This window comes from Budorcas taxicolor, chromosome 11, assembly GCF_023091745.1.
Source record: "Budorcas taxicolor isolate Tak-1 chromosome 11, Takin1.1, whole genome shotgun sequence".
NCBI classification, from domain to species: domain Eukaryota; kingdom Metazoa; phylum Chordata; class Mammalia; order Artiodactyla; family Bovidae; genus Budorcas; species Budorcas taxicolor.
In genome coordinates this window covers 134,830,603-134,856,536 of record NC_068920.1, presented here as the reverse complement: position 1 = coordinate 134,856,536, position 25,934 = coordinate 134,830,603, and the positions used below count along the sequence as shown (strand labels likewise).

The 25,934-nt window shown below is 51.6% G+C and overlaps 1 protein-coding gene across 7 annotated transcripts in view; it reads left to right on the top strand.

Annotated features, from left to right (window-relative positions):
- Positions 1–25,934, top strand: part of KLHL29 (kelch like family member 29) — a 240,826-nt gene that overhangs the window by 80,649 nt on the left and 134,243 nt on the right. For all 7 annotated transcript variants that reach the window (XM_052648417.1, XM_052648420.1, XM_052648416.1 and 4 more), the window contains one exon: positions 12,597–12,926. In XM_052648417.1, the coding sequence (XP_052504377.1) occupies positions 12,597–12,926 (330 nt within the window). The remainder of the gene's footprint in view (positions 1–12,596; positions 12,927–25,934) is intronic.

Here is a 25,934-nt window from a genome sequence, read left to right as displayed (position 1 = left end):
TGTGTGCTTTTCTCTTGCCAGCACTACTTTCCCCAAAAGCCAGAACCTTGCCCCATCCTCGCCTGGTTTCAGGATCTTGCACCGAGTCATGCATTATGGCGCAAGAGGCAGTTAGTACTGTTGATAAGACCTGACAAGGAAAGGGCAGGACATGTGTTCATCCAAGGCATGCCCGGGGGGTTGCTTGGGAGGGAAAGGGGGGGCAGAGCCCTGACCCATGATGGTGGAGCCCCAGAAGAGGAAGCCGGCTGCCTCTTAATTTCCCAGGGAGGGGTTCTGGATAAAGAGGAGCCCTCCCCCAGAGATGGAGACGAGAGAGCCGCGGGCTCATGCCAACGCCAGTGAAGGCACCACAAATCCTGCCGCTGAAGAGGCTGTTGGTTGTGTATTCACTCTGGACAGGGATTTTAATGTCCCCAGCCCTCGGAGCAATTCTGCAGCCATCAGCCCAGACACTACTTACTCACTGAAATAAAAAAGCAGTCGAGTCTCTCCCAAGGAAGATAATATCCTGTCACAGGCAGCATGATCTGCCGGCCATGTGACGGCCGTTCCCTAATGTTTCCAAATAGACTTTTGAATAGACTCTTGTCTAGAAGAAAGCAAATTGCAAGAGCATTTTTGGCAGCCAAATAGAGAGCGCGTATTCGTCTTTCTTCTGTGCAACTCTAGCTGCTGGTCTGGCTCCAGGCACCGAGGAGGATTCATCCATCAACTTGGGTCACTGATGAACACCATTTGCTGTGAAGAGAAATCTCGTCGAATTAGTCAGTTCTGCAAGATTCGGAATAATGAGGCGTGCCAGAGGCAGTCTGCGAGAGAGCGGGAGGCCCGCTTGGAGAAGGGAGGTAACTGTGAAGTCTAGCTCCCAAGTCTGCGAGTGCATGTCTGCAGGACGGTGGGAAAGCAGGCTCCAGACTGTAGTGTCGCCATCCTCGGTGGAGCCACCCAGCGCAGGGAGTCAGAAGGAACCAGAGATGGTTACTTGTCCCAATTACTCTGGGTAATGGTCCTCCAGGACATCAAACCATACCCGCTGCCACAGCTGCCTCGTCAATCCTGATGTTTACGAGCCCCTAACTTACACACGCCTCCCTTCTTCCCTCCGTTTATGCTGATATTATGCTGCCAACTGTCATTTCCAATATCTTTTTTATTTTTCATTATCACCATTATAATGATTTACACCAAGAGCAATAGCACAAATGCCTAGTCAATTAGTCCCATGAGAAAAGTCTCTGAATCATGTGCGCCTTTTCAAAAAGAATTACTACATCAAAACAGCCAAAATGTCTCAAAGCAAAGGTGCACATGAGCAGGGACAGAAATGGGAGCCTTGTTCTTTTAATATCATTTATCGTTCCTCTAACGCATATGCTGGATACCACCTTTCCGAGGAAGGGAGATTGCTTTTTGCACCAGAAATTGTGCCCAGAAAAGGAATCAGTGGCATTTTTTCTGGAAATCTATCATCACAAAAGCATTCTGAGACATTTGTCTTTTTAGGTCGTGTATTAAGCTTCCCAGGTGGCACTCGTGGTGAATAATCTGCCTGCCAGCGCAGGCAACTAAGAGATATGAGTTCGATCCCTGAGTCCAGAAGATCCCCTGGAGGAGGAAATGGCAACCCACTCCAGTATTCTTGCCTAGAGAATCCCAGGGACGAGGAGCCTAGCAGGCTACTGTCATGGGGTTGCAAAGAGTTGGACACAACTGAAGTGGCTTAGCGTGCAGGAAGCCCTGTAATTATGGAATATGGATTTTCTCCAGACACCTTTGCCCCACCCCTCAGGGCCATCCAGGGCAATCACAGTGCACTGGCAAGCACTGTAGGAACATCAGAATGCCGGGGTCCTCAGGCCAACTCTGATCCTGCTAACAGCTGATCTTAGGCTAACGTGTCTCAAGCTCTGCTGCTGCTGCTGCTAAGTCACTTCAGTCATGTCCGACTCTGTGTGACCCCATAGACAGCAGCCCCCCAGGCTCCTCCGTCCATGAGATTTTCCAGGCAAGAGTACTGGATTGGGGTGCCATTGCCTTTTCCAGTCTCAAGCTCTACTTGCATTCAAGTCCTCCTGAGGGATCTTGTGAAAACAGTAGATTCTGACTCAGTGGTGCTGGGGCGGGGCCTGGGATTCTGCAATCTACAAGCCCCAAGGTGGTGCCAATACCACAGACATACAAGCTGCCCTTGGGTAGGGGCTGCTTAGGCCACCACGCAAGCCCTCATCTCCATCCTCTCCTGTTCATTTTCCCCACTTATAAAAGCCAATGCCAACACATCCGCAGTAAGCACTGCAGCCCTAGAAAGCCATGCTGTGGTTGCCGTGACCACCACTGAACCTTTAATGCAGGGGCTCCCTCCCCGCCCTGCTCTGAGCCAGTCCCCCCACTGGTCTGGAATCTGCCAGACTGTGTCTCCCTCAAAGTTTTTGGATGAGCTAAGACCTAGGAAAAGCAGGCAGGTTTAACTGGCAGTGGAAAAAGTCCCTCTCTTCCTTTAGAGATAAAGATGACACCCTCAAGCCTTCTGTTACAGAGCTTCATGCCCCCTAGGGTCAGACGTCACTGCCCTGGTTTCTAATCTGGGCTGTCGCATCCCTGACGCCCCTCTCCCCCCAGGCTCGAGGGTCTGATAGAGGCTGCTCATTTGGGTCCAGACCCTGAAGCTGCCAGCAGGTAAGCAGCAGTACTGGGACAAGCCACCCGAGCCTGGCACCAGGGCTGGGCAATCGTCACACTTGCCCTGCTGAGTGACCAGTGATGGCTGGAAGTAGGGGGTATAAATAGGAGAGCGGTGATCCCTCCTGGCTGGACAAGGCAGGTGGAAGGAAAATTCCCTTTCAGAGCAGGGGTGAAACGTGACAGCAATGTCTGTGCTCAGTTCTCTGGGGCCTTGGTGTTTGAAAGGAAAGGACCTAATCATAAAACCATACCTAGGTTAATCCTGTGGCTGAGGACAGGGAGAGACTGGCGTTAGCCTGGGGATGTTCTAGAAGTTGCTTGGCTTTTGAGCTGGTCAGAGGATTTGAAACAGGGCCCTGGATCCAGTCTGGCCCCACGACTGGCACATCTTATGTCCACTTGAAGTCCTAAACACCTGCCCCTGCTGAGGAACACTGCACCCCCAGGAGCAGGGTGTGGGCTGGAAAAGCCATGAGGAGGCCACGCTTTCGAGACCAGACCTGAGATGGTGGCCTCCTCACATTTTTCACCCTGGGCACCTGTCTGGCCTCAGAGTGTGTTCCAAGCTGGAAAGGGCTTGCTGCCTTGATCTGGGAGTGTTTCCTATGCTCTATCTCTAGGTGTCCAGCCTGCAGAGGGGTGGCCGGGATTCAAACACAAACCTCTTGACTCCCCACTGAGGGTGAGTCCTGGAGCAATCACCAGAAGCTGAGCTGGCAAAGCAGAGGAGGGCCAGGCCCAGCACTCACACCCAGGCAGCTGTGCCCAGTCAGTTCCATGGAGGAAACAGAGGGGGCCCTGTCTTTAGGGAGCGCACCCTCATAGGAGCAGCATTCACGGGGGAGTAGAATGTGCCAGCCCATTCCTGGGTTGTCAGCTAGCCTCTGTGAGCTCGGAGAAGGGAGGGCTGGTGGGAGGAGGCCTCCTGCAGGAGGGCTGGAGTGGGCCCAGCCCCCCAGACTCAGCCAGAACCAAGTTGTCTGAGTCGGTGGGGCCTTGGTGGAGACAGGGGGTCCTGGGAGCCAAGGCAGCCCCAGGGAGGCGTTTCCCAGTGGCATCCCCAGCTCCTGCTGATATCGGTGCCAAGTCACAGGACCAGGCCAGCTTCCCCAGAAGCACCCAGAGAATTCCTTTGTGCTGCACTTGCCAAGATGGTGTTCCGGCTGCCGTTTATTATTTTGCTCCAGAAGAAACACTAAAGATGCAGAGAGGGAAACGAAAATAAGAAAGATGGGCAGGGACTGTTCCAACCGACTTGGCAGCACGTCTCTCCCAAACGAGGCAATCATACATTTTCCGATCGGGCTGGACGGGCCGTGGCTCATTCCTCAGCCCCCTGTCTGGAGGCAGCGCGGGCTCCCCACCGTCCTGTGGATTAATCGTGCCTTCGGGCCCTCACAGCCGGCACCCACTCCTCTGCATGCCTTAATGATAGGAAGAAGGGAAGGGTCATTAGTCACCTGTGATCTTGGGACCAGTGTGCACACAGAGCGTGTCAATAGTTGGGGACACAGAGCACATCCCAGGACACGGAGCACCACCATCCTGCAGTGAGTTTGGGGGTACACAGAGCCCAGGTCGGCGAGCGCAGGAGTCTCAGGGACCAGTGCCATGGGCTCCTCGACAGTGGCCCCTGGGCCCCAGTCCCGCATGGACAACACAAAGCAAAGGACTGTGACATTCACAATGATTGATTATTTATTCATGAATTATTCATGTCGAGGCAAGTCTGTGGGACAAGATGCTGCTCTGGTATCCAGCAGGCAGACATGACACCAGATTATAGAGACACGGCCCGGCCAACAGGGCTGAACCTGGTCCCCTCTGGTCCCCGCCTCCAGGCCACCCTTGGGCCTGGACCTGGTCTGTCATGGCGTCCCTGAGCTGCTGCAGAAGCCCGTCTATCAGGGCAGGCTCTGGGGTTTGTGATAGGAGATCCCCTTGAACACAGACGTTCTGCTGAAAATGACCTGCCTTCCACTACGCTGTGTTGTCCCCAGTGGCCCTGAGTGACAGAGCACCCCGAAAGGTCCCAGCCACCCAGCACAGAGGGTCTCAGGGACTCCATGAGACACAGACCCACACAGCTCCGTAGTTCACAGCCGCTTCCTCCATCATCATCCCGGAGACCTGCCTGCTTCCTGTTGACCTTGGGGTCCTATCCTTGTCCTCCCTGTAATTCAGATCTGGTCATTATCCAGGGATGGGGCTCTTTCACATCCACAGAGGGCTCACGAGGTTTACAGTTTGGTCCTCACAGTGGCCCTGGGGGCAGGCAGAGCTGTCCATTGCTGCTTTCCAGATGAATAACCCACAGCATCCCTGAGTTCCTGGGGCTCGTGAGGGGTGGCAAAATGAAAGTGAAAGTTGCTCAGTCATGTCTGACTCTTTGAGACCCCACGGACTATATACTCCATGGAATTCTCCAGGCCAGGATACTGGAGTGGGTAGTCTTTCCCTTCTCCAGGGGATCTTCCCAATCCTGGGATCAAACCCAGGTTTCCCACTTTGCAGGCAGATTCTTTACCAGCTGAGCCGCAAGGGAAGCCCAAGAATATTGGAGTGGGTAGGCTATCCGTTCTCCAGCGGATCTTCCCTACCCAGGAATCAAACCGGGGTCTCCTGCATTGAAGGTGGTTCTTAACCAACTGAGCTATCAGGGAAGCCCAAGAAGTGGTGCTGGGGTTCAAATACAACCCTCTTGACACCTCACTTGGCTCCCTTTCCATTGTCTGGGGGCCCCAGGATGAGTCCTGGAGTGGTCAGCTGGGGCTGAGCTAGCAGAGCAGAGAGGGGGCAGACCCAGCATTCAAACTCAGGCAGCTAGTGGGGTGTGGCTCCTCCAAACAGAACAAAGAGTGTGGACCTTTGCAAGGAGACCCTTGAACCCAGCAGCTCAATGGCGAGTTGGCGAGGCAGGGTCCGAGAGGTGCCGAACACCTGGGGCCTGCCCAGCTCCTGGGGTCTGACTGGAGCGTTGAGCATGAAATGTTCCAGCTCTGTGCATGTTTTCCAGAGTCTGAACCAGACCTTAAGCCAGGCACTGACTGGGATGGAGCCCATATTTCCCAGTGGGGAAGGATGGGTAGGCTCTGTAGTACCAGACTGGTTCTTATACAACTCTAAAGTTAAGACATTCCCTTTTCCATCATTATAAAGGTAATCTAACCGCAAGGGGCTTCCCAGGTGGTGGTAGTGGTAAAGAACCCTCCTGGCAACGCAGAAGACATAAGAGATGCGGGTTCAGTCCCTGGGTTGGGAAAATCCCCTGGTGGAGGGCAGCAGTCTGATCCTCCAGCCCATTCCAGTATTCTTGTCTGAAGAATCCCATGGACAGAGGAGCCTTGGTGGGCTACAGTCCAGAGTCGGACATGGCTGAAGGGACTTAGCATGCATGCAGGCAACCACGGCAGAGAAAATGTAAAAATAAAATAAACAGCACCTAAAACTTTTGGTCAAATTCCAGACGGGCAGAATCACTTCTTTCAGTGGCTGCAGCAAAACTAAGATAAGCGAGGCTTGGTGCAGAGTGAAGGCCCAAGGTACACTTTCCATTTGGGCATCAGGAGCCCAGAGAAGGAGAGAGGCTGGGAGATGAGCGTTCTAGGGGCAGAGGTTTGGGGCAGGAGCTGGAAGTCAGGGGCTGGGGCAGTTGCATCATTTTGTTTTCATCCCAGTTAGCAACCCACCTCTGACTCCTCCAAGGGAAGAGAAAGAGACCCAGGACAAGGTGATGTCGCCTGCATCCCAGCACACCTGGTGCTCAGTGGTGATGACCAGAATGAGGGCTTGGCCCCAGTGCCCAGTAGGCAGGGAAGCCGACTTCTGACTTCCACTCACTCCAGGTGAAGGGGAGCCCAAGCGTGGAGCGTGTGTGTGGAGGTCCCGGGCTGAGGCCCCTGCTGGGGGAGCCCATACCCTTTCTGGTGAGCAAGTGAGTCATCATGGGAGCCAGCACCTTATCCCTCAAGAGTTGGGGGGCAGCAGGAACAGACCCTCCTCTTTCTCCCAGGGAGGAGTCCTGGATGAGGAAGAAGGTCTTCCTCACAAGGGGGCTTGGATGCTACAGGCACACCAGGCTGACCCTGTAATAGTTTTGAGGGATCATCTCAGCCCTGAGTTAGTTGGGCTGGAGGGTCATTGTTCTCCCCGGAGCCGGTCAGTGTGGGCCTCCTCCCCCTTTAGGGTGCTGGGGGGCTCTTTCCTTAGGCTTGGCATCTACCTGTGTGTACTGAGCTCTAGTGCATGTGGCTCTGAACAGGGAGGTAGGGGCAGGGCGTGGGGGAGTGGTGGTGCAGGGCCAATGGTTGTGCATCCAAAGCAGCCCTTGGGCTCTTCAGGAGTGTCCCAGGGTTATGTGCTCACCCCATTCTTCCCCTCCGCTGCGATTCTGTGAGCAGGGCCTCCCCTACCCTCACTCTCCCCAGGAGAGGGGAGGCGTGTGCAGAGAGAAGGTACTGGGAACCAGAGTCGGGGACCAGCTTCCCCAGTGGTGTGCTGGGCCCAGGCTCTCTGAATCTAGGTCTGGTTCTGGAAGAGTGGAAACCCAGTGTCTGCACATGGGGCCACCACGCAAGCTGGTGGTGGTGCATGCCTTTGGGGAGTTGGGAGTTGTGAGGCTTCAGGCAAGCAAACATGGGCTTCCACCCGCCCCAGCTGGGGGCCCCCTCCCCCTCCCGTCGTCTCTGCCAGCCCAGCATCCCTGGGATGGTGCAGAGGTCAACGCCCCTGGTGAAGGAATGGGTCCCCTCCCAGCACCCCAGCAGCCAGAGCCAAGCCTCCCACGTAAAACCCCCACCTCTGAGAGGCTCTTAAGACTGAACCTGGGACCTGCCCCTTAGGATCCCCTGGAGGAGGGTATGGCAATTCACTCCAATATTCTTGCCTGGAGAATCCCATGGACAGAGGAGCCTGGTGGGCTACAGCCATGGGTTGCAAAGAGTCGAACACGATTGAGTGATTAACACTCCTGGGAGACTCTTCAGATTGAACCCAGGACCTCCCCCTAAACGTCTCTACCCTGGACCTTGGGCTAACCTGCCCCCACCCACAAATTAAGCCTTTTTAGATCCTAGAGATCTTTCTTCACACTTGCGTGTAATTTAAAAGATGCTAGTCACACAATCACCCCACCCAGGGGTGAGCCTGCTCCCTGATTAAGAGCCCCAGACCTGGGAATGACTGTGGCCAGATTCCCTCCTCTCTCTCGTGCCTGGGCCCCCGAGCCGGGCTCTGCCCATTCACAGGCCGCCTGCCGGGTGTGCACCTTGACAAGGAAGCATTTCTGCCTGTAATTGCTTGACCAGTTTCGTCTGAGATGCCTTGTGCGCCTGGGGCCTCCTCCTGCCCAGGCGAATGCTTCCTCCAGCCCCAGATGCACGTGGGGGCCCACAGGCCGCAGCCCAGCAGGAAATACTGACATGGCCACCTCTGGCGCTGGCCCTCTGCCGTCTCACCCGGGTACACCGGGCAGCATGCGCCTTTCATTCTGTTTTGAGAGGGGAAATTAAACTGAGGGATGAAGTCGAGCCCAAACCTGCCATGCAAATAGCTGACCTTTGTTTTGAATACACTTAACGAGGCCAAGACCAGACTGTGGGGCCTCCAGCTGCCTGAGTGTCCGTCTCCTCTCTGGTGTTTTCAGGAGACTCACAGGGATGCGCAGCAGGGTGGGGATGGGTAGAGGAACAGCTGCTGGGCTGGCTTTGCTGCCACGCACCAGGACTGTGAGGAGGAGAGAGCCACAGTGTGGTCCAGGGGGCCCCTCTCCTCCAAAGTAGCAAGCTGAGAGGTGTGATCGGCATCCGAGGTGTTGTTGGGGCCCAGGAGGGCCGTGTGACGGGATCCCAAACATGCTGTGCCAGCTCTGGGCTTGTCTCAGGGGTGCAGGCCACCTGAATGCCAGCCCGCCTGATCTCCATGCTCAGCAGCTGGAAGGAGATGGTTCCTTGACAGTATGGGAGGTTGTGTTGTTCTGCAGGAAGTTAGGGGCTGATTTAGTGCCAATCCGGCCAGGTTAGACTTAGGTAACAAATAAACTGCCAATCTCAGGGCCTTAAAGATAAAGATTTATGTACCAATTGTGCCGAGTCTGGCAATGGAGTTGAGATGGGGGGCAACCCTCTTCCATCAGATAATGGCACTGGCTGGGAGATATGGCCTCTGAGGTCACCAGGGCAATCAGAGGGTCACACCAGATGTTTTTAAAGAGAGAGTTCTGGAGATGGCCTTCATCCCTTCCACACTCATTCTGTCTGCCTGAATTCAGATGCATGATCCCAATCAACTACGAGGGAGGATTCAGGGGTCTTTCTGAATGGGCAGAAAGAGGACATTGTGTTTTAAACTCGGAGCATCATGTCTGCCCCACTTAGGATCCAGCCTAGGGAGGCAGTCACCCTAAGGGTTCTGGTAATTAGCAAGAGCCCTGCCCTGACAGGTGAGCTTCAGGAGACCAGAGTCTAGGCCCTGGGCTTCAGCTGCCCCTGGACATGTAGAGCCTCCCTTCAGAGCTATCTTCAGAGGCTCCAGGTCTGCTTTCTTAGAAAGGACAATCCCTAGCTCCAGTGCCTTCAGGGAATTTCCAGCTGGAAGACTCAGGGTTTTATGTCTAAGGTTCTCCTTTTGCACAAATGTGTTTGTCCTTTCCTTAAACATTGAGCAATTAAGAAGAAATAAACATGTGTTTATTTATCCAGCAAATATCTCCTGAACACTCTTCTAAGCCAGGCATTGCTAGGTGCTTGGATTATAGAAACAATAAAGCCTGGAGTTTACTCTCAAGGGTAGCAAATGTACAACAGCCATCCGCAGATGCTGGAATGATAGTGGGTACAGATGTTCAGGGGGACAGAGGAACTCTCTCACCTGATCTTGGGAAAGGAGTGGTTAATACAACCTCTGAGAAGAGTCAATGGCTGAGTTGGATCGTAACAGACACACAGGACTTAGCCAGACTCAGGGGAAGCCAATTCTGGCAGAGGAACAGGGTGGGCTTGTCCGCAGGCAAAGAGAAGGCGAGATACCTTCAGAAACTGATGTGTTTGGAATGACAGCACCTCATCCCCAGGACGGGAAGAATGAGAAGTGAAAATGAAAGTTGCTCCATCTTTGCGACCACGATACAGTCCATGGAATTCTCCAGGCCAGAATACTTGAGTGTGTAGCCTATCCTTCTCCAACAGATCTTCCCTACCCAGGAATTGAACCTGGGTCTCCTGCATCGCAGGTGAATTCTTTACCAACTGAGCTATCAGGGAAGCCCATTAATGAATGAATGATGATGCCAAAAAAGAAAGCCAACCCAGATGCTCAAGAGTCCCCTGGCTACCCTTAGGTGTCTGGATTGTTATCAGATTGTATTTAAAGCAGGAGAGAAAAGGATGGTGACCAGACCTGTGCTTTAAAAAACCATAAGGGAGGGATTCTCTGGCGGTCCAGTAGTTGAGACTGCACACCACCAATGCAGGGGACTTGGTTTCAGTCCCTGGTTGGGAAACTTAAGATCCCACACGCTACAAGGCACAGCCAAAGATTCAAAAGGCAATAATAATAAAATAAACAAAGTTTTTTTAAAAAAGCCACAAGGGCTGTTGGTGAAGGATGGACAAGAAGGATAAAGCTGGGGGCAGAGGACCGGTTGAGATAATGTATGTGGGAGGCATGACTTTGGGGTGGATGTGCAGATGGAGGGAGGCAGATTTTGAGAAACAACTAGAGCAACAGACGCAAAAGCCCTGCTGTGAGTTACGGGGACAAACGTGGGGACAGGCAGATGGCTTTCTCTGAAAGAGGGAATTCCTGAGAATCCATGTCTGGGCAAAAGAACAATGCGTTGATTTAAGGATGTACCATGTTTAGGCACCTTCAGGCAGCAGGATGGTGGGCATGGTGCAAGGCGAGGGAGGCTTCAGGAAACGTGGCTGAATGAGGTCATCCAGGGACAGCGTGGAGGGTGGGAAATGAAGAGGAAATAGGGGCCCTTGAAAATGAGCCAAGAAAGAGGAGCCTGCCGCACAGACAGGAGGAGGGATGGCAGAGGAAGGAGGAAAAGTGAGAGAATGTCATGTCACCCAGGCTGCACAGAGGAGCTTTCCAGAAGGTCGGCTGTGCCAGGGAGGGTGGAGAGGGGGTTTAAGGAAGACATGGGCATAAACTTCCTATTGGATGGACCAAATAGGTCCTTCTCGACCTCAGTGAGAATGACCCCAGACGAGTGACCAGAGCCGCATGGGAGCAGATGACAGAGCAGGAGCGGGGAGCATGACCCCAGGCATAGCCAGCTCTCCTGAGAACATCAGTTGGAAAAGTTTGTGAGGATAATCAAAGGGAGGTTCATTTTTGTTTTGATGATGTTACTTTTGAGTAGATGAAAAAACAACTTTTGTTACTATTGAATACAATTTTTGTGGCATGGTGTAAGCTATGAAGCATAGCAATGAAATTAAGTGAGCCCACCATCCAACTTAACAGGGACAGTCATCTCTGCTTCAGGTGGGCCTGCGGGCTTAGCCCAGGCTCTGAGGGGTCGAGTATCCAGCAGAGGGGACAGTGCCAAGGTAGGGGACAGCTGCTACCAGGGCCCTGTCTGTCACAGCCTGGATTGGGTTGGCCCAGGCTCTGGCTCTGTGGCACTAGAAGTTGGCACCTAGGTCTGGATGAGAAAGGACCAGAGTGGTATCAGGCTTAATATAAGTTTGTAAAATAAAGCAGTCCATTTAGTAGCCAGCAATTCCAGAGCCCCCCAGCCCGAGCTGAGCTGGACTGGCAGGTTAGGAAGGTGAGCCAGGAGCTGTCCTTGACCTCTAGGAGCTCACACCCTAGACAGAAAGTGTGTGGAGAAAGGAAAAGAATCAAAGAGAACCACATCGTGCCTGAGCCGGGAGCAGAGCTGGGGATGTGATGTGCAGGGGGACAACACCTCAATCTGCCCCTGGCACCCTAGCACCAACTTCTCCCCATCTGCCTGTGCATCACTGAGGCCTCGCCCACTGGGACAGGTGTTCTTATACATTTACATCCTTCCTGACTGAGGGTGACTGGTGCAGAGCCAGGCAAGTCACGGTCGTGCTGAGCAAAATTCGATCCCTGGTGATACAGGAGGCCCTCGGGGTATCTGGTGTGTCTAGGTCTCCATGACAACACGGAGGGCCTTATGTTCGGATATTCGGGAAAGCTGCATGGAGACGGTCTGGTTCACAGAGGCTGGGGAGCCCGGGGGACTCTGGTGCCAGCAACTGAGTCGCAGGTTATAAAAGAAAACTCCCAACTCCCTAAAGCTTAACACATCGGACTTGAGTCCTACACTGAGTCACAGTCTGGAGGCCGGAGATCCTGGCCACATTCTCACCTTCTAGCTTTTGGACCTTGAGGGAATCACTTATTCTTAATGAGTTCCCTGGCATAAAGTGAGGATGACCTTGCCAACTCACAGGCCACTCTAAGGATCAAATGAGATCTGTTGTCAAGGTCCTCGTTCACCACAAAGTGAGTCTCCCGACATGGCTGTTTCACCCTACCATAGGGTTGAGGATAACAGGGCCTGAGGGGTCCACAGGATCTTGTTTTCACAGCAGGGATCGGGAGATAAGTCCTAGTCATAATTATCAGGCACACGTCTGCATCGTCCAGGGCAATGTGATGCCACCGAACAGAAAGCATCACTTTAAACCATGACTGGGTTCAAATCTCATTGACTACACTTCTGCCATGTGATCCTGGACAAATCATATTCCTCATCTGTGATGGGGCTAATGATCCATGCTTTGTGGGCTTGCTGTGAATATGAAATAAGCTAACAGTTTTGTGCCCAGAGAAGACGTTTAATGGGTACTGATGGCCATGGCTGTCCTCGCATCCTGGCAAGGCTGCCCTTTGTTTAAACTGCCCTCCTCTCCACTCTGTGCCTGCAGGTCCAGCCTCTGTTTCCCCGCGAGGAGCAGCCACGGCCCAGCGAGATGTCCCGGCACCACAGCCGCTTCGAAAGAGATTACCGGGTGGGCTGGGACCGCCGAGAGTGGAGTGCCAACGGGACGCATGGGACCACCAGCATCTGCAGCGCCACCGCTGGGGCCGGGGGCAGCTCCGCCAGCAGCCTCAGCGCCCGGCCCGGCCTCCTGCCGCTGCCCGTGGTGCCCTCCCGACTGCCCACACCTGCCACGGCCCCCACGCCCTGCACCACCGGCAGTGGAGAGGCCATCACCAGCCTCGTGGCCAGCTCCGCCCCCGCCACCACCACCAAGGTAAGACCCTTCTGGTGTCTGCTGCAAGCAGGAGCCAGGCAGGGGGGCCCTGCTCCCCCACAGTCCCTGGCCAGATGCTTCCTTCTCGAGAGTACGGGTGTCCCTGGGGCTGCGCCAGGCAACTGTTAAAGTTCACGTGGTTTTAGTTTCCATAAAGCCTCTCTCTCTGTGACTAACTTGTGGGAAGACAAGCAGGTGCTGAGGCCATGTGTTGTCCTCTGTCACATGGACAAAAGGCATTTAACCAGCAAAAGGGCTGTGAAACTCTAAGGTGGTGTGATACAGGGTCTCTAAGTGGGTGACTGTAGATGGGTAAGACCCCTGGGGGCTCCGGTGACAAGTTTGCAAAAAGATTCTGCCCAGTAGTTGGTCCTAAATGGTCATAAAACTGCTGCGTATCAACCAGCGTTCGTATCAAGCGTGCGCACACCCAGGGTCCCCTCCAAGCCCCAGACAGCCCAGTGACATCAGTACTTTTCTCCAGCTGAGGACACGGAGGAACCAAGTCTATGGGAGAGGTCCGAGGGGCGCCTTCCTGGAGGAACCCAGGCCTCGGGGGCGTCAGTTTCAGGTCATCTTTCCGTCTTCCAGAAGTGGCTCCAACCCCCAGAAGCAACAGCAGAAAACCGTCTGGGTTACCAACCACGACCATGGAAGTGAAAATGTCGCCAAGGCTCCTGCCTGGCTTCCGGCCGAGCTGGTGCCCCTCAGGCCACTCAGAGCCCCTGGAGGGACGGGACCCAGGCTGGTGGCAGGAAGCCCATTCACGGCCATCCGGTGTCCTGGGCAAGCATGCACTCTGCAGGTCCCTTCACCTCTGCCAGGCATTCAGAGCTGCCTCCTAGGAGCCGTCTCCGGGCCAGCGTGTGTGTGTGTGTATATGTGTGTGTGTCTAGTCTTTTGTGCTTTCATAAAAGTTGCAGGAAAAGTTAAAGGCAGGGGAGCCCCAGCCCCAGCCATTGTGAGGTGGCGGTGGTGTTGGAAAGTGGCGCTCCAGGTGTGCTGAGCCTTTGTCTCGGCGATTTTCAAAGCTCCCTTTCAGCCCCGCTTCCCATTAATAACTGTGAGTGCTGCCGGCGCAGTGCCCGGCAGAGGCCCGAGACAATGGAGCCGTTGGAGGCCAGCTTGGAGCGCACTGACATCTTCGGCAGTGCCTTATTGATTTTATTTTCCTGTTATGAAAACACCACCCCACTGAGGTGGAAAGGGAAGGAATGTTGGACAGGGGAGAGGAGACGGAGGCTTAATGTGGGCACGAGGCCCCTGGACCAGCCAAACACATTCCTCCCCAGGCGCCAGCCCCCAGGACGGCTCCAGGGGCAGTGACCTCGGCCCAGGGGACCCAGTCAGCCACCCCAAAGGCCACATCTGGCAGCCGCTCAGCTAAGCCAGCTGTTGGCCATGTGGAGGATGGCAGCGTCTGGAGCTGACGGCCGGGGTTCCAGGTAGGGAGGGAGGAGCTGGGCCTGGGAGCCCTCTTGATGGTTTCCACCCTCTCAGGGATGGAGGCCTTTTTAGAGACAGCATCAGGCTGGGCCTCAGGCCGGGGGTTTGGGCTCTGCCAAGCCAGGGAAGTGGAGGGGAAACTCAGGGAGGGCCTGCCCTGCCCACACGGCTCCTGCTTTGCTCTCAAGCAGCTTGATATTCATCATCTCTATCTGGCTGGGCCCCAAACCACAGCATACAGAGGAAAGAACCCGGCCTCAGACAGAAAACAACAGCTGGGCAAGAAAATGCTGGGCGGCTAGGAGGGAGAGGGGCCAAAAGTTTACGCCTGTGTGGACAGCCAGCTCCTTGGCACACCTTCCCCCATAACCATCTCCAGCCCAGTTTCACACCTGCAGAGGCTTGTCCAGTCAAGCAAAGGTGCCTGACTGCACCCTGGATTCCTGGGGTGCTCAGAAGAATGGGGCAAGGGGAGTGGGGGCGGGCAGGGAGGACAAAATACAGCAGTGGCTTCCGTCCGGGGCCTTGGGGCTGAACTTGGGCTCTGGTTCCATTCTTCCATTCTGGCCTAACTGCTGACCCCCCAGACTCCTGCCCCCAGCCTAATTGTCTAAGCCAAGACAGGACCACATCAAGTGACAGGCAAGCCAGTAGGAGGTATCTGTGGTTTCCCTGGTTGACCAATTGCGTCTTCACTGAGCAGCCAAGGTTTGGCTCTTGCCCTCAGGGAACTCACGGGCCAGGATATAACAAATCTGCGGCCTGGATGGTGCAACCGAGTGACCCGAGGATGCCTCTCCCGTTGAGGCTGTTGGCAGAGGCCGCTTTGTGAAGTGGAGGAAGACAGACTCTGGAGCCAGACTGCCTGGATTTGAATTCCATCCTGTCTCGTGCTGGCTGAGTGACCCTGGGCCAGTTGCATAACCTCCCTGGGCCTCACTTCTGTAACACGGGAATAAGTGGTCATACCTGCCTGTCAGAGTTGTGAGGATCATGTGAGTTAAAACTCATGTAAAGAGTTCAGAATCACATCAAGCCTGGCACATGTCCTATAGAGCACTATGGTCATCATCATTGTCCCCGTCTCCCAGGGGAGGCCTACGGGACAAGGCCACGCCCCTGTAAGGAAAGGTGATCATTTTCTGGCCTCACCAAGAGGAAAAGGTAAGGCTTCAGATGAGAAAACAAGAGCTAGGCCCCAAGCAGGCAAGGACAGGAACTGAGTTTGTGAGTGGTTAAGCCTCAAGCTGGGGCTCCCCCACCGGGCAGTAAAGAACCCGCCTATAAATGCAGAAGACATAAGAGACGCAGGTTCGGTCACTAGGTCAGGAAGGTCCCCTGGAGGAGGGCATGGCAACCCACTCCAGTGTTCTTGCCTGGAGAATCCCATGGATGGGGAGCCTGGTGGGCTACAGTCCATAAGGTCGCAAGGAGTCAGGCACAACTGAAGCGACTTAGCATGCACACAGGCCTAAGCTGACCTTGTGACATGACCATGGTGACATGTCAGCAAGACGGGCTGGAGGGAAGGGGCCATCCAGTGGGCCTCAAACAGAGACTGTGTTAGCACCTTTTGTCAGCCATGGGCCCTTTCCTCCAAGAAAGCCCAGTGACTTTTTCTTTTTTTTTTTTTTTTTGGCTGCATCCAGTCTTCACTGGGTCATGAGGGATCTTTCATTGTGATGCATGGACTCTGGATGTAACACGCAGGCTCAGTAGTTGTGGTACACCCGTGTAGTTGCTCCATGCTATGGGGGAAATCTTACTTCTTAAGGATTGAACTTAGGGATTGAACCCAAGTGCTCTGAATTGGAAGGTGGATTCTTAACCACTGGACCACCAGGAAGGTCCTGAAAACCCAGTGTCTACACAGGGCAGAGGCCCCCTCTGGTGGACGACCTGGGGAGGCAGGTAGCTGCATGGAAGCCAGAAGCAGAGCTGTGGATTTCACTTCCTTTTGTGTATTCCTACTGCCCTGCCCCACGTGTGGCTCAGACAGTGGCCTGCAGTGCAGGAGACCTGAGTTTGATCCCTGGGTCAAGAAGATCCCCTGGAGAAGGAAATGGCAACCCACTCCAGTATTCTTGCCTAGGAAATTCCGTGGACAGAGGAGCCTGGTGGGGTAGAGTCCACAGGGTTGCAAAGAGTCAGACACGACTGAGCAACTAACACTTTCACCACTCCACTTTCACTTTCACCAACCCATATTGGTAAATGTTGCTTGAATGTCCTGGCCTGGCTTCCTCGGTAGAGGGTCTAGTGCTGCCTGAGCCAGAACCACCCCTGAGATGACAAATGTTGGCACTGTCAGGCCTTAGCATCTGCAGTGGGCTGGACGTGGAGCAGGGGGAGCGTCACACAGTCTGCGGGCTGCAGGCACCCCCATATCCCAGGCTGTCACCACCCACGTAAAGACGGCAGCCCCTTCATCTGCCCTGCCCAGTGTGGGGCTGCTTCTGCCCAGCGTTAGGGGCAGTCCTGGCTCTCCAGGACGAGGAAGGCTGGCTGTGCTCCCAGCGGCTGCTCAGAGAAATGATGACAATTTTTCTGTCACTGCAGCCTCCAGGCCTGAGTTGATCTTTTGGTTTCTTCCTTTTTCCAGGGCCTGAAGATTTCTTGCATGTTTTAGATGCAAGGCCGAAAGGCCAGTTGGACAAACACAACTCCTGGGTAACTGAAGCATGGGGAGGGCCTAGCCAGATACACACCACACATACACACACATACACTCACTTACACCACAAACACACACACACACACACACACACTCAGTCACACACACAGTCCAACACACACACACATTCCTTGCTCAGACCCATAAACTGCTTCCCTGGGGCATAGGTCAGCTCTTAATCCTCTAGGACACAAATTTCCAGAGCCCAAGAGAAGTAAGCCTGCAACCCAACCCCTGTATTTTGTAGGTCAGAAGAGTGAGACTTTGAGAAAAAAAAAAAAAAAAGACTTGCAGAGGTCACCTAGGGAGTGAGAAACAGAACCAGCCTGGGCTTGTTCCTTCCCCAGCCCAGGCTGCCTGGCACAATGTGTTCACCATGGTAACCAACATTGCAGCATTGTTATGATAACTTTTCCCCATCCCCTCATCCACCTAGCTGACAGCAGACGCTGAATTTTGGCAAGAAAATGGGTATATTTACCTCTTGTGTTATAGGTAGAAAAAATCTAGGCTAAAGATTGGGTCAACTGAACATTGCACAGCTGGTGAGAACTTCAAGCCCTTGAGTCCAACAGAAATGGGTTTGAATCCTGTGTTTACCGCATAGGAGCCAAGGACCTCTCCAAACTTCAGTTTCTTTGTCTGTAAAATGAGAATGACAATGGTGTTTCTCATGGAAGTGTTGTGAGAATTTGTTAAACTAATATGTGTAGAAAAGCATAGACTAGTACCTGCCACTTGTTAAACACTCAATAAAAGTTCATTTTGAAAAGGTAAATGAGAAACTGAGTTTGACAGAGTATTCATATATTTGGGGGAGACCAATCCCGCTGTTGTTGGGAGCCACTACTCTGGCTCTAGGCTCCAGGCAGTCAAGGGCCCAGGGGGAGAGTGCCGCTGAGAAGCACAAAGGCTACCAGGCCTGTTTATGGGATAGAAAGGAAGCTCCACGGCCCTACAGTTGCTGCTGCATGAAATTTAAATTATTCTCAACAAACCTGCTTGACAGATGAAACAGAAAATGGACGGCTTCATAAAATGCAATTTTGTTCCTGAAAGAATGGACTTTGCAGGATCCTCGCTAATGTCTGTGAAATGTATTGGGGGCCTTTTCTCCACGTGGTCAGGAGCACTCATGCTGAAACATTCCCATCGTTCCTCAGAGCTAAACCCTTGAAAATAAATCTAGGCCGGGAAGAGAGAGACTTCGCCTGTTTCCCAGGCCTAGGGAAAACCAAAAGAGGCCATGGAATCTGCAGGCTCTGTCCTCAGATTTTTTGACATTTATGGGCATTTGAGGCTTTCAGGGGGGACCTAATGACCCCAGAGACAATGACTTCCTCACATGACCTAAATTCTTTGGAGAAATGTTCCTCTTGTCGGGGGGATGATCTGGGGTTTCTATGGGGAATCATGAGAATGACCGCAAGACCACCAGCAGAGGGGGCACCCTCTCCTGTGGTTCTGGGGGTCCAAGAATGGATAGAAAGGCAGCTTTTGCACAGTTGCAGAATGAGAAGTAGTCGTCTCTCTCCTCCTGTTTCCACGTTGAAAACCAAGGGCTACCTACAGAGTGGGCTCAGTAAGTTGGGAGAACCACTCAAGCCCCTTTTACGGCACATTTCCAGACTGTGTGTGCTTCCCCAGAAGGCCATTTCTTGCCCCATGAACAAGGATTTGTGATCTCCCTTGTGATGCATTACCAGGCACTGATAATGCATCATGAGACAACTTGTGCCTGTTCGTGCCCAGCTAATGGGTTTCGCCTGCACTTTAAGTGGAAGTTCGGGTTGTATCCTCATTGACTTAAAATCCATCCATCAGTCACGAAGTGTGTGCAAAATTGAAAAATGTCATGATTGCCCAAGCATCTGTTCCAAAGCCTATAGTTCGGGCAGGGTAGATTTGAGTGGCTTGATTTCTTAGACTTTTGATGAAAGGGATAAAGAGAAGGGAGAAGGTTATATGTGTTACCATATTCATAAGGGATGAACCATATCTATATAGAAGGCAGCTGTGGATCCTGAAGGCAGGTTGTGAGATGGGCTTGACTGGAGACAGTTGTGTATAGAAGTTAGCTTTTGCTTCGTAACAACCATCCCAATATTTAGTGGCATGAAACCATCCCAGTTCTGTGGGTTTGTCGTCAGTTCTGGACTGGGTTCTCTCACTCGCCTGTGGTCAGCTGCATGGTGGCTACTTGCTGGTGGCTCATTCTAGGATGGCCTCACTCACACATCTGTGCTTAGCGGACTGTCGGCCAAGACATCTCAGTTCTTCGTGTGGCCTGTCATCCTCTGTACAGCTATTGCAGGCTTGCATACTGGAAGGTCTCAGACTTCTGGGAGCAGTAAGAAGCCAAGGCTCAGGGCACAAGTGCCTCTGCTTGAGGAACTTTTGCTAAAATCCTGTTGGTCAAAGTAGTCACAAGGCCAAGTCGAATTCAAGTGGGAAAAAGTTCCTGCCTCTGGTTAGAAAGTGCTTCACCACATTGCAAAGAGGCAGACACAAAAGGACAGGAAGCCTTCGTGTTAATTTTTGCGATATGCAACCCCCGCCCCCGTGCTGCCAGCACACTTGCTTACACACGGTTATTCACTCTCTAGCTTCTGGCCAAGGCTTGCATTCCTCAAACAGAAGGAATAGGACCAATCCGACAAACCAATCTATGTGGCCTGGTGGACAAAATCAACAGGGAACCGGCATGACTTACACACACGTGGGCGACACCCACGCCATCCACACCGAGAGCTGCCCTAGGGAGATCTGAAAGGAGACACCTGGTGCGGATCGTGTTGCCATGGAGAAGCCAGTGCAGCTGGCCCCCAGGGAACCTTGCCCGATGCAGTTACCTTGAGAAGGCCCCACTGGCAGGTCTTGGACCTCAGTCCTCAAGGCTCCAGTGCGTAATCCCATCACTGCCTCAGAGCTGGTGCAACTGAGACACTGCTCTTCCCAGAATATTCTCAAAGACAGAGGCTAACCTACTAATTCAGAATCAAAAATTCACCCCCAAGGAGACCAACTTCGTGGACTTTGCCCAGTGAGAATCCACATAAGAAAACAAATTTAGACCAGAAGAGTTTCTGAGGAGCCTAAAATCAGGAAAGGGAGCCAGTTACATGGTGCAAATATACAATAACTGCGGATCGGACAGAGTTCAGGCTCTTTCTCCCTAATAGGATAAATCCCGTGCCATTCCCAAGAAAAGCCCTTGGAAAGACCTCTTCTTAAATTAAATTAGGTTTTCTGCAAACAGCATCATTCAAGATGAACATAAATCTACTTCTTATTCAGTTTTAATGGTTTTCCTTGTTTCATTTAATTACTCATGTTGCAATTAAACAATTTTTTTTCATTGTAGAAGGACAGTATTTTAGCTACATTATGGGTTAAATAGGCTTTGGAGAACTAGCCTGGGAATCTCATCACCATTTATAACATTGTTTTTTTATAGGGAAAGTATGTTCCAAAATCTAAACAGCCAAATTACAAATGAACTTTCAGAACCCAGCCCATTTGTTAACTGGAAACTGTCTGTAATGCTAAAAATAACTCAGGGAAGCAAGCATAAACAGGAGAGCTGATTGCCCCTTGGTCTCACTTGTTCACCATCAGCATCTATGAATTCAGTTTTGTTTCAATGAGGAGAATCGCCTCCAGACTCAGACAGACCCTACCCCTGCTTCACCCACTGTTGTGCCACTGGTGGCCGCTTGGTCTTGAGTCCTCCCAGAGCTTCATGCCACCGTGAAGGGCCATTGTGGAGTCCCGGCAGAGTAACGCTGAGGTAACATAGCAGATTATCCATTTCCACACCGTATTCGCTGCCCTAAAATGAAGGCTTAGGGGAACTCTCTGTGCAGCTCTGCTGCCACGTCCAGAGGTCCAGGCACATTCACTTGCACTGGCAATCTATGCCTCTAGAACTCGTAGGCAGGAAACCTCATTTTCCTCTGGCGAATAAAGAGCCATGACTGGGACTTCCCTGGTGGTCCAGCGATTGACGCTATGCTTCCACTGCAGGGGGCACAGGTTTGATCCCTGGTTGGGGAACTAAGATCCCAGCATGTCTTGCAGTACAGTTATAAATAAATAAATATAAAAAATAAAGAACCGCGAGAACCCAGCAGAGCATCAGTCTACATTCAGAGAAGCCTGCCACACGCCTTTCTTGATGATCAGGGTAGGAGTCCGGCCTTCCCAGCCTCCCCTCTCCTGATGTCTCATGAGATGATGGATGGGTGTTCTGCTCTCCCTAACACCATACAGGAGTCCTGGGGGCCCAGAAGGAAGCAAGGTGCCCACTCGAATCACAGAAGGCCAGTCATCAGCACCTCTCTCTAAACTAGCTGATGCCTACTACAGTCCCTTGAGGAAAGCACTGTCTGTTACTGCATGACACCTTCCTTGCCAGACCTGCTCGAAGGCCCAGGCAGCTTGGTTAAGCTTGCTGTCCTCTTTTGTTTCTAGAAGGCCACAGGGGTTTCCCCATGCCCCCACCCTGTGGGGCTGCCAGCAGAGTGCTCCATGCTCTGCCCAACTCGGCACCAGACTGGCATCAAATAAGAACCAGATTCTTGACCTGCTCCTTAAAGAACTCCTTCACCAGGTGAGAAGTGGCCCTAAAGCCAGCAGGCTAGGGGATAGGAGGTAGAAATAGGGAAGTAGAATGGCCAAGCCTGTGAGTGGGTCGGGTGGCCCTTGCTGTGAGGGTGCAGAAGGTGGAGATCCACACCAGACTTGACAATGTGCCCTTTGAGCTCTGTGGTGGGGGTTGCTGGCTGTCTACCCAGCCTCAGTTCTGTTCAGGCAGCCACCACTTCCCATACTTTGGGAAAGCAAACCCTGGTCCACACTGGGATTATGGTGGTTCAACACCAGGCGTGGCAATCCCATTTCCCTTCCCTGTCATTGGTTCAGGAAGGGTCATGGACCCAGTGCTGGCCAGCGGAACACGAGGGTAATCCTATCTGGGGGCTTTGGGAAAGGTTTTCTTGCCTCTAAGGAAGAGTCACAGAAAAAAGAAATCCTTCCCCTGGACATGGTCATGTCTGGACATGATGCCTAGAACTGCTATAATCATCATGCTACAAGCCTGAGGGTGAAGCCAAACACACAAGGAAGGGAAAAACAAGAGAATTCCAGAAATCTGGCACCAGAGCCCGAATGCTGCAGCCCTGCTTGCCTCTGGGCTTTTGTTACCTGAACTAATACCTATGCTGGTTGTATTTTAAAAATAAATTATTTTTAATACTGTCTCCGCAGCATAGACAGCTCCCAAGCAACAGTATAGATGTCTTACTCCACCTCCCAGACCTCGCCTGCCACACTGGCTGCTAAAGACGGCCGCAGTGGCCTTTGTGATGCTCTCTGCCTATCACTCATTGATTTCAGCTCTCTGCTGTGTGCAGGGCCTCTGCTGTCTGCTGCTTCCCTGAATGCCAGCACCAGGGCACAGCTTGCCGCCCCTATACTTCATGGGGCCGTGTTTCTGTCTGAGTGGAACCCAGCACCTTGGGTGCCTGAGCCACGGGGTCATTCGAGAGCATCACCCTTTTCACCCACTCCAGCCACATGAAAGGCGCTCTCAGGCTCCAGGGCCTCTGCCACTTGCCACTTCCTCTTACCAGAATTTTCATTCCCTCTCTTGCCTGCCCAGAAACACTCTTATTCATCCTGCAACTGACACCCTGAATGTTAACACCTCTGGTGAAAGAAAATGCTATGATTTCTTTTTTCCCATGACACTTTTGTTTATGTCCATATAAATACCTATCATATATGGCACCTATCCATTTATTAATTTGTCTCCTTACCAGGCAGTGAACTCCATAGGAGTAAGGTCCACATGATACCCAGTATATAAAGGTTCTCAATAAATGTTTGAGGACAGAAAGAATTTAGGCATGTGAATATTTATTCTTTCTGTTGTTCAGCTGCTAAGTCATGTCGGATTCTTTGCAACCCCATGGACTGCAGCACGCCAGCCTTCCCTGTCCTTCATTATCTCTCGGAGTTTGCTCAAATTCACATCCATTGAGTCAGTGATGCCATCCAACCATCTCATCCTTTGTCACCCCTTTCTCCTCCTACCCTCAATCTTTCCCAGGAACAGGGTCTTTTCCAATGAGCAGGCTCTTTGCATCAGGTGGCCAAAGTATTGGAGCTTCAGCTGCAGCTTTCAATAAATATTCAGGGTTGATTTCCTTTAGGATTGACTTGTTTGATCTCTTTGCTGTCCAAGGGACTCTCAAGAGTTTTCTCCAGCACCACAGTTAGAAGGTATCAATTCTTTGGCACTCACCCTTTTTTATGGTCCAACTCTTATATTCATACATAACTACTGGAAAAACCATAGCTTTGACTATTCTGACCCTTGTCAGCAAAGTGATGTCTCTGCTTTTTAATGTACTCTCTAGGTTTGTCATATCTTTTCTTCCAAGGGACAAGCATCTTTTAATTTCATGGCTGCAGTCACCATCCGCAGTGATTTTGGAGTGATTTATTCTTTTAATTAGCACCTATTGTGGGGGTAGGTAGGAATACATGCCTTTGACCTCATCTTTACCCACATCAGATCATGAACTCCTTATTGCCAAATTCAGACTCAAATTGAAGAAACTAGGGAAAACTGCTAGACCATTCAGGCATGACCTAAATCAAATGCCTTATGATTATACAGTGGAAATGAGAAATAGATTTAAGGGTCTAGATCTGATAGATAGAGTGCCTGATGAACTAGAATGAGGTTCGTGACATTGTACAGGAGACAGGGATCAAGACCATCCCCATGGAAAAGAAATGCAAAAAAGCAAAATGGCTGTCTGGGGAGGCCTTACAAATAGCTGTGAAAAGAAGAGAGGTGAAAAGCAAAGGAGAAAAGGAAAGATATAGGCATCTGAATGCAGAGTTCCAAAGAATAGCAAGAAGAGACAAGAAAGCCTTCTTCAGTGATCAGTGCAAAGAAATAGAGGAAAACAACAAAATGGGAAAGAATAGAGATCTCTTCAAGAAAATTAGAGATACCAAGGGAACATTTCATGCAAAGATGGGCTCGATAAAGGACAGAAATGGTCTGGACCTAACAGAAGCAGAAGATATTAAGAAGAGGTGGCAAGAATACACGGAAGAATTGTACAAAAAAGATCTTCACAACCAAGATAATCATGATGATGTGATCACTCATCTAGAGCCAGACATCTTGGAATGTGAAGTCAAGTGGGCCTTAGAAAGCATCACTATGAACAAAGCTAGTGGAGGTGATGGAATTCCAGTTGAGCTATTTCAAATCCTGAAAGCTGATGTTGTGAAAGTGTGGCACTCAATATGCCAGCAAGTTTGGAAAACTCAGCAGTGGCCATAGGACTGGAAAAGGTCAGTTTTCATTCCAATCCCAAAGAAAGGCAATGCCAAGGAATGCTCAAACTACCGCACAATTGCACTCATCTCACATGCTAGTAAAGTAATGCTCAAAATTCTCCAAGCCAGGCTTCAACAGTACGTGAACCATGAACTCCCTGATGTTCAAGCTGGTTTTAGAAAAGGCTGAGGAACCAGAGATCAAATTGCCAACATCCGCTGGATCATGGAAAAAGGAAGAGAGTTCCAGAAAAACATCTATTTCTGCTTCATTGACTATGCCAAAGCCTTTAACTGTGTGGATCATAATAAACTGTGGAAAATTCTGAAAGAGATGGGAATACCAGACCACCTGACCTGCCTCTTGAGAAATCTGTATGCAAGTCAGGAAGCAACAGTTAGAACTGGACATGGAACAACAGACTGGTTCCAAATAGGAAAAGGAGTACGTCAAGGCTGTATACCATCACCCTGCTTATACTTATATGCAGAGTATATCATGAGAAACGCTGGACTGGAAGAAACACAAGCTGGAATCAAGATTGTGGGGAGAAATATCAATAACCTCAGATATGCAGATGACACCACCCTTATGGCAGAAAGTGAAGAGGAGCTAAAAAGCCTCTTGATGAAAGTGAAAGACGAGAGTGAAAAAGTTGGCTTAAAGCTCAACATTCAGAAAACGAAGATCATGGCATCTGGTCCCATCACTTCATGGCAAATAGATGGGGAAACAGTAGAAACAGTGTCAGACTTTATTTTGGGGGGTTCCAAAATCACTGCAGATGGTGATTGCAGCCATGAAATTAAAAGACGCTTACTCCTTGGAAGAAAAGTTATGACCAACCTAGATAGTATATTCAAAAGCAGAGACATTACTTTGCCGACTAAGGTTCGTCTAGTCAAGGCTATGGTTTTTCCTGTGGTCATGTATGGATGTGAGAGTTGGACTGTGAAGAAGGCTGAGTGCCGAAGAATTGATGCGTTTGAACTGTGGTGTTGGAGAAGACTCTTGAGAGTACCTTGGACTGCAAGGAGATCCAACCAGTCCATTCTGAAGGAGATCAGCCCTGAGATTTCTTTGGAAGGAATGATGCTAAAGCTGAAGCTCCAGTACTTTGGACACCTCATGCAAAGAGTTGAGTCATTGGCAAAGACTCGACTCATTGGCAAAGACTCTGATGCTGGGAGAGATTGGGGGCAGGAGGAGAAAGGGACGACCCAGGATGAGATGGCTGGATGGCATCATGGACTTGATGGACGTGAGTCTGAGTGAACTCCGGGAGACGGTGATGGACAGGGAGGCCTGGTGTGCTGTGATTCATGGGGTCGCAAAGAGTCAGACACGACTGAGTGACTGAACTGACTGAACTGAACTGATCTACATGATGGATGAGTCTTCAAAGAGGAGTAATTTCAGTGTCTGCCTGTGATAGGGATGAAGATGAGACCTGCATGTGAGCCACACTGAGGGCTGTGTGGGCTCACTCTTGGTATTGCAACTACCAAAGCCATGCTGGCTGTAC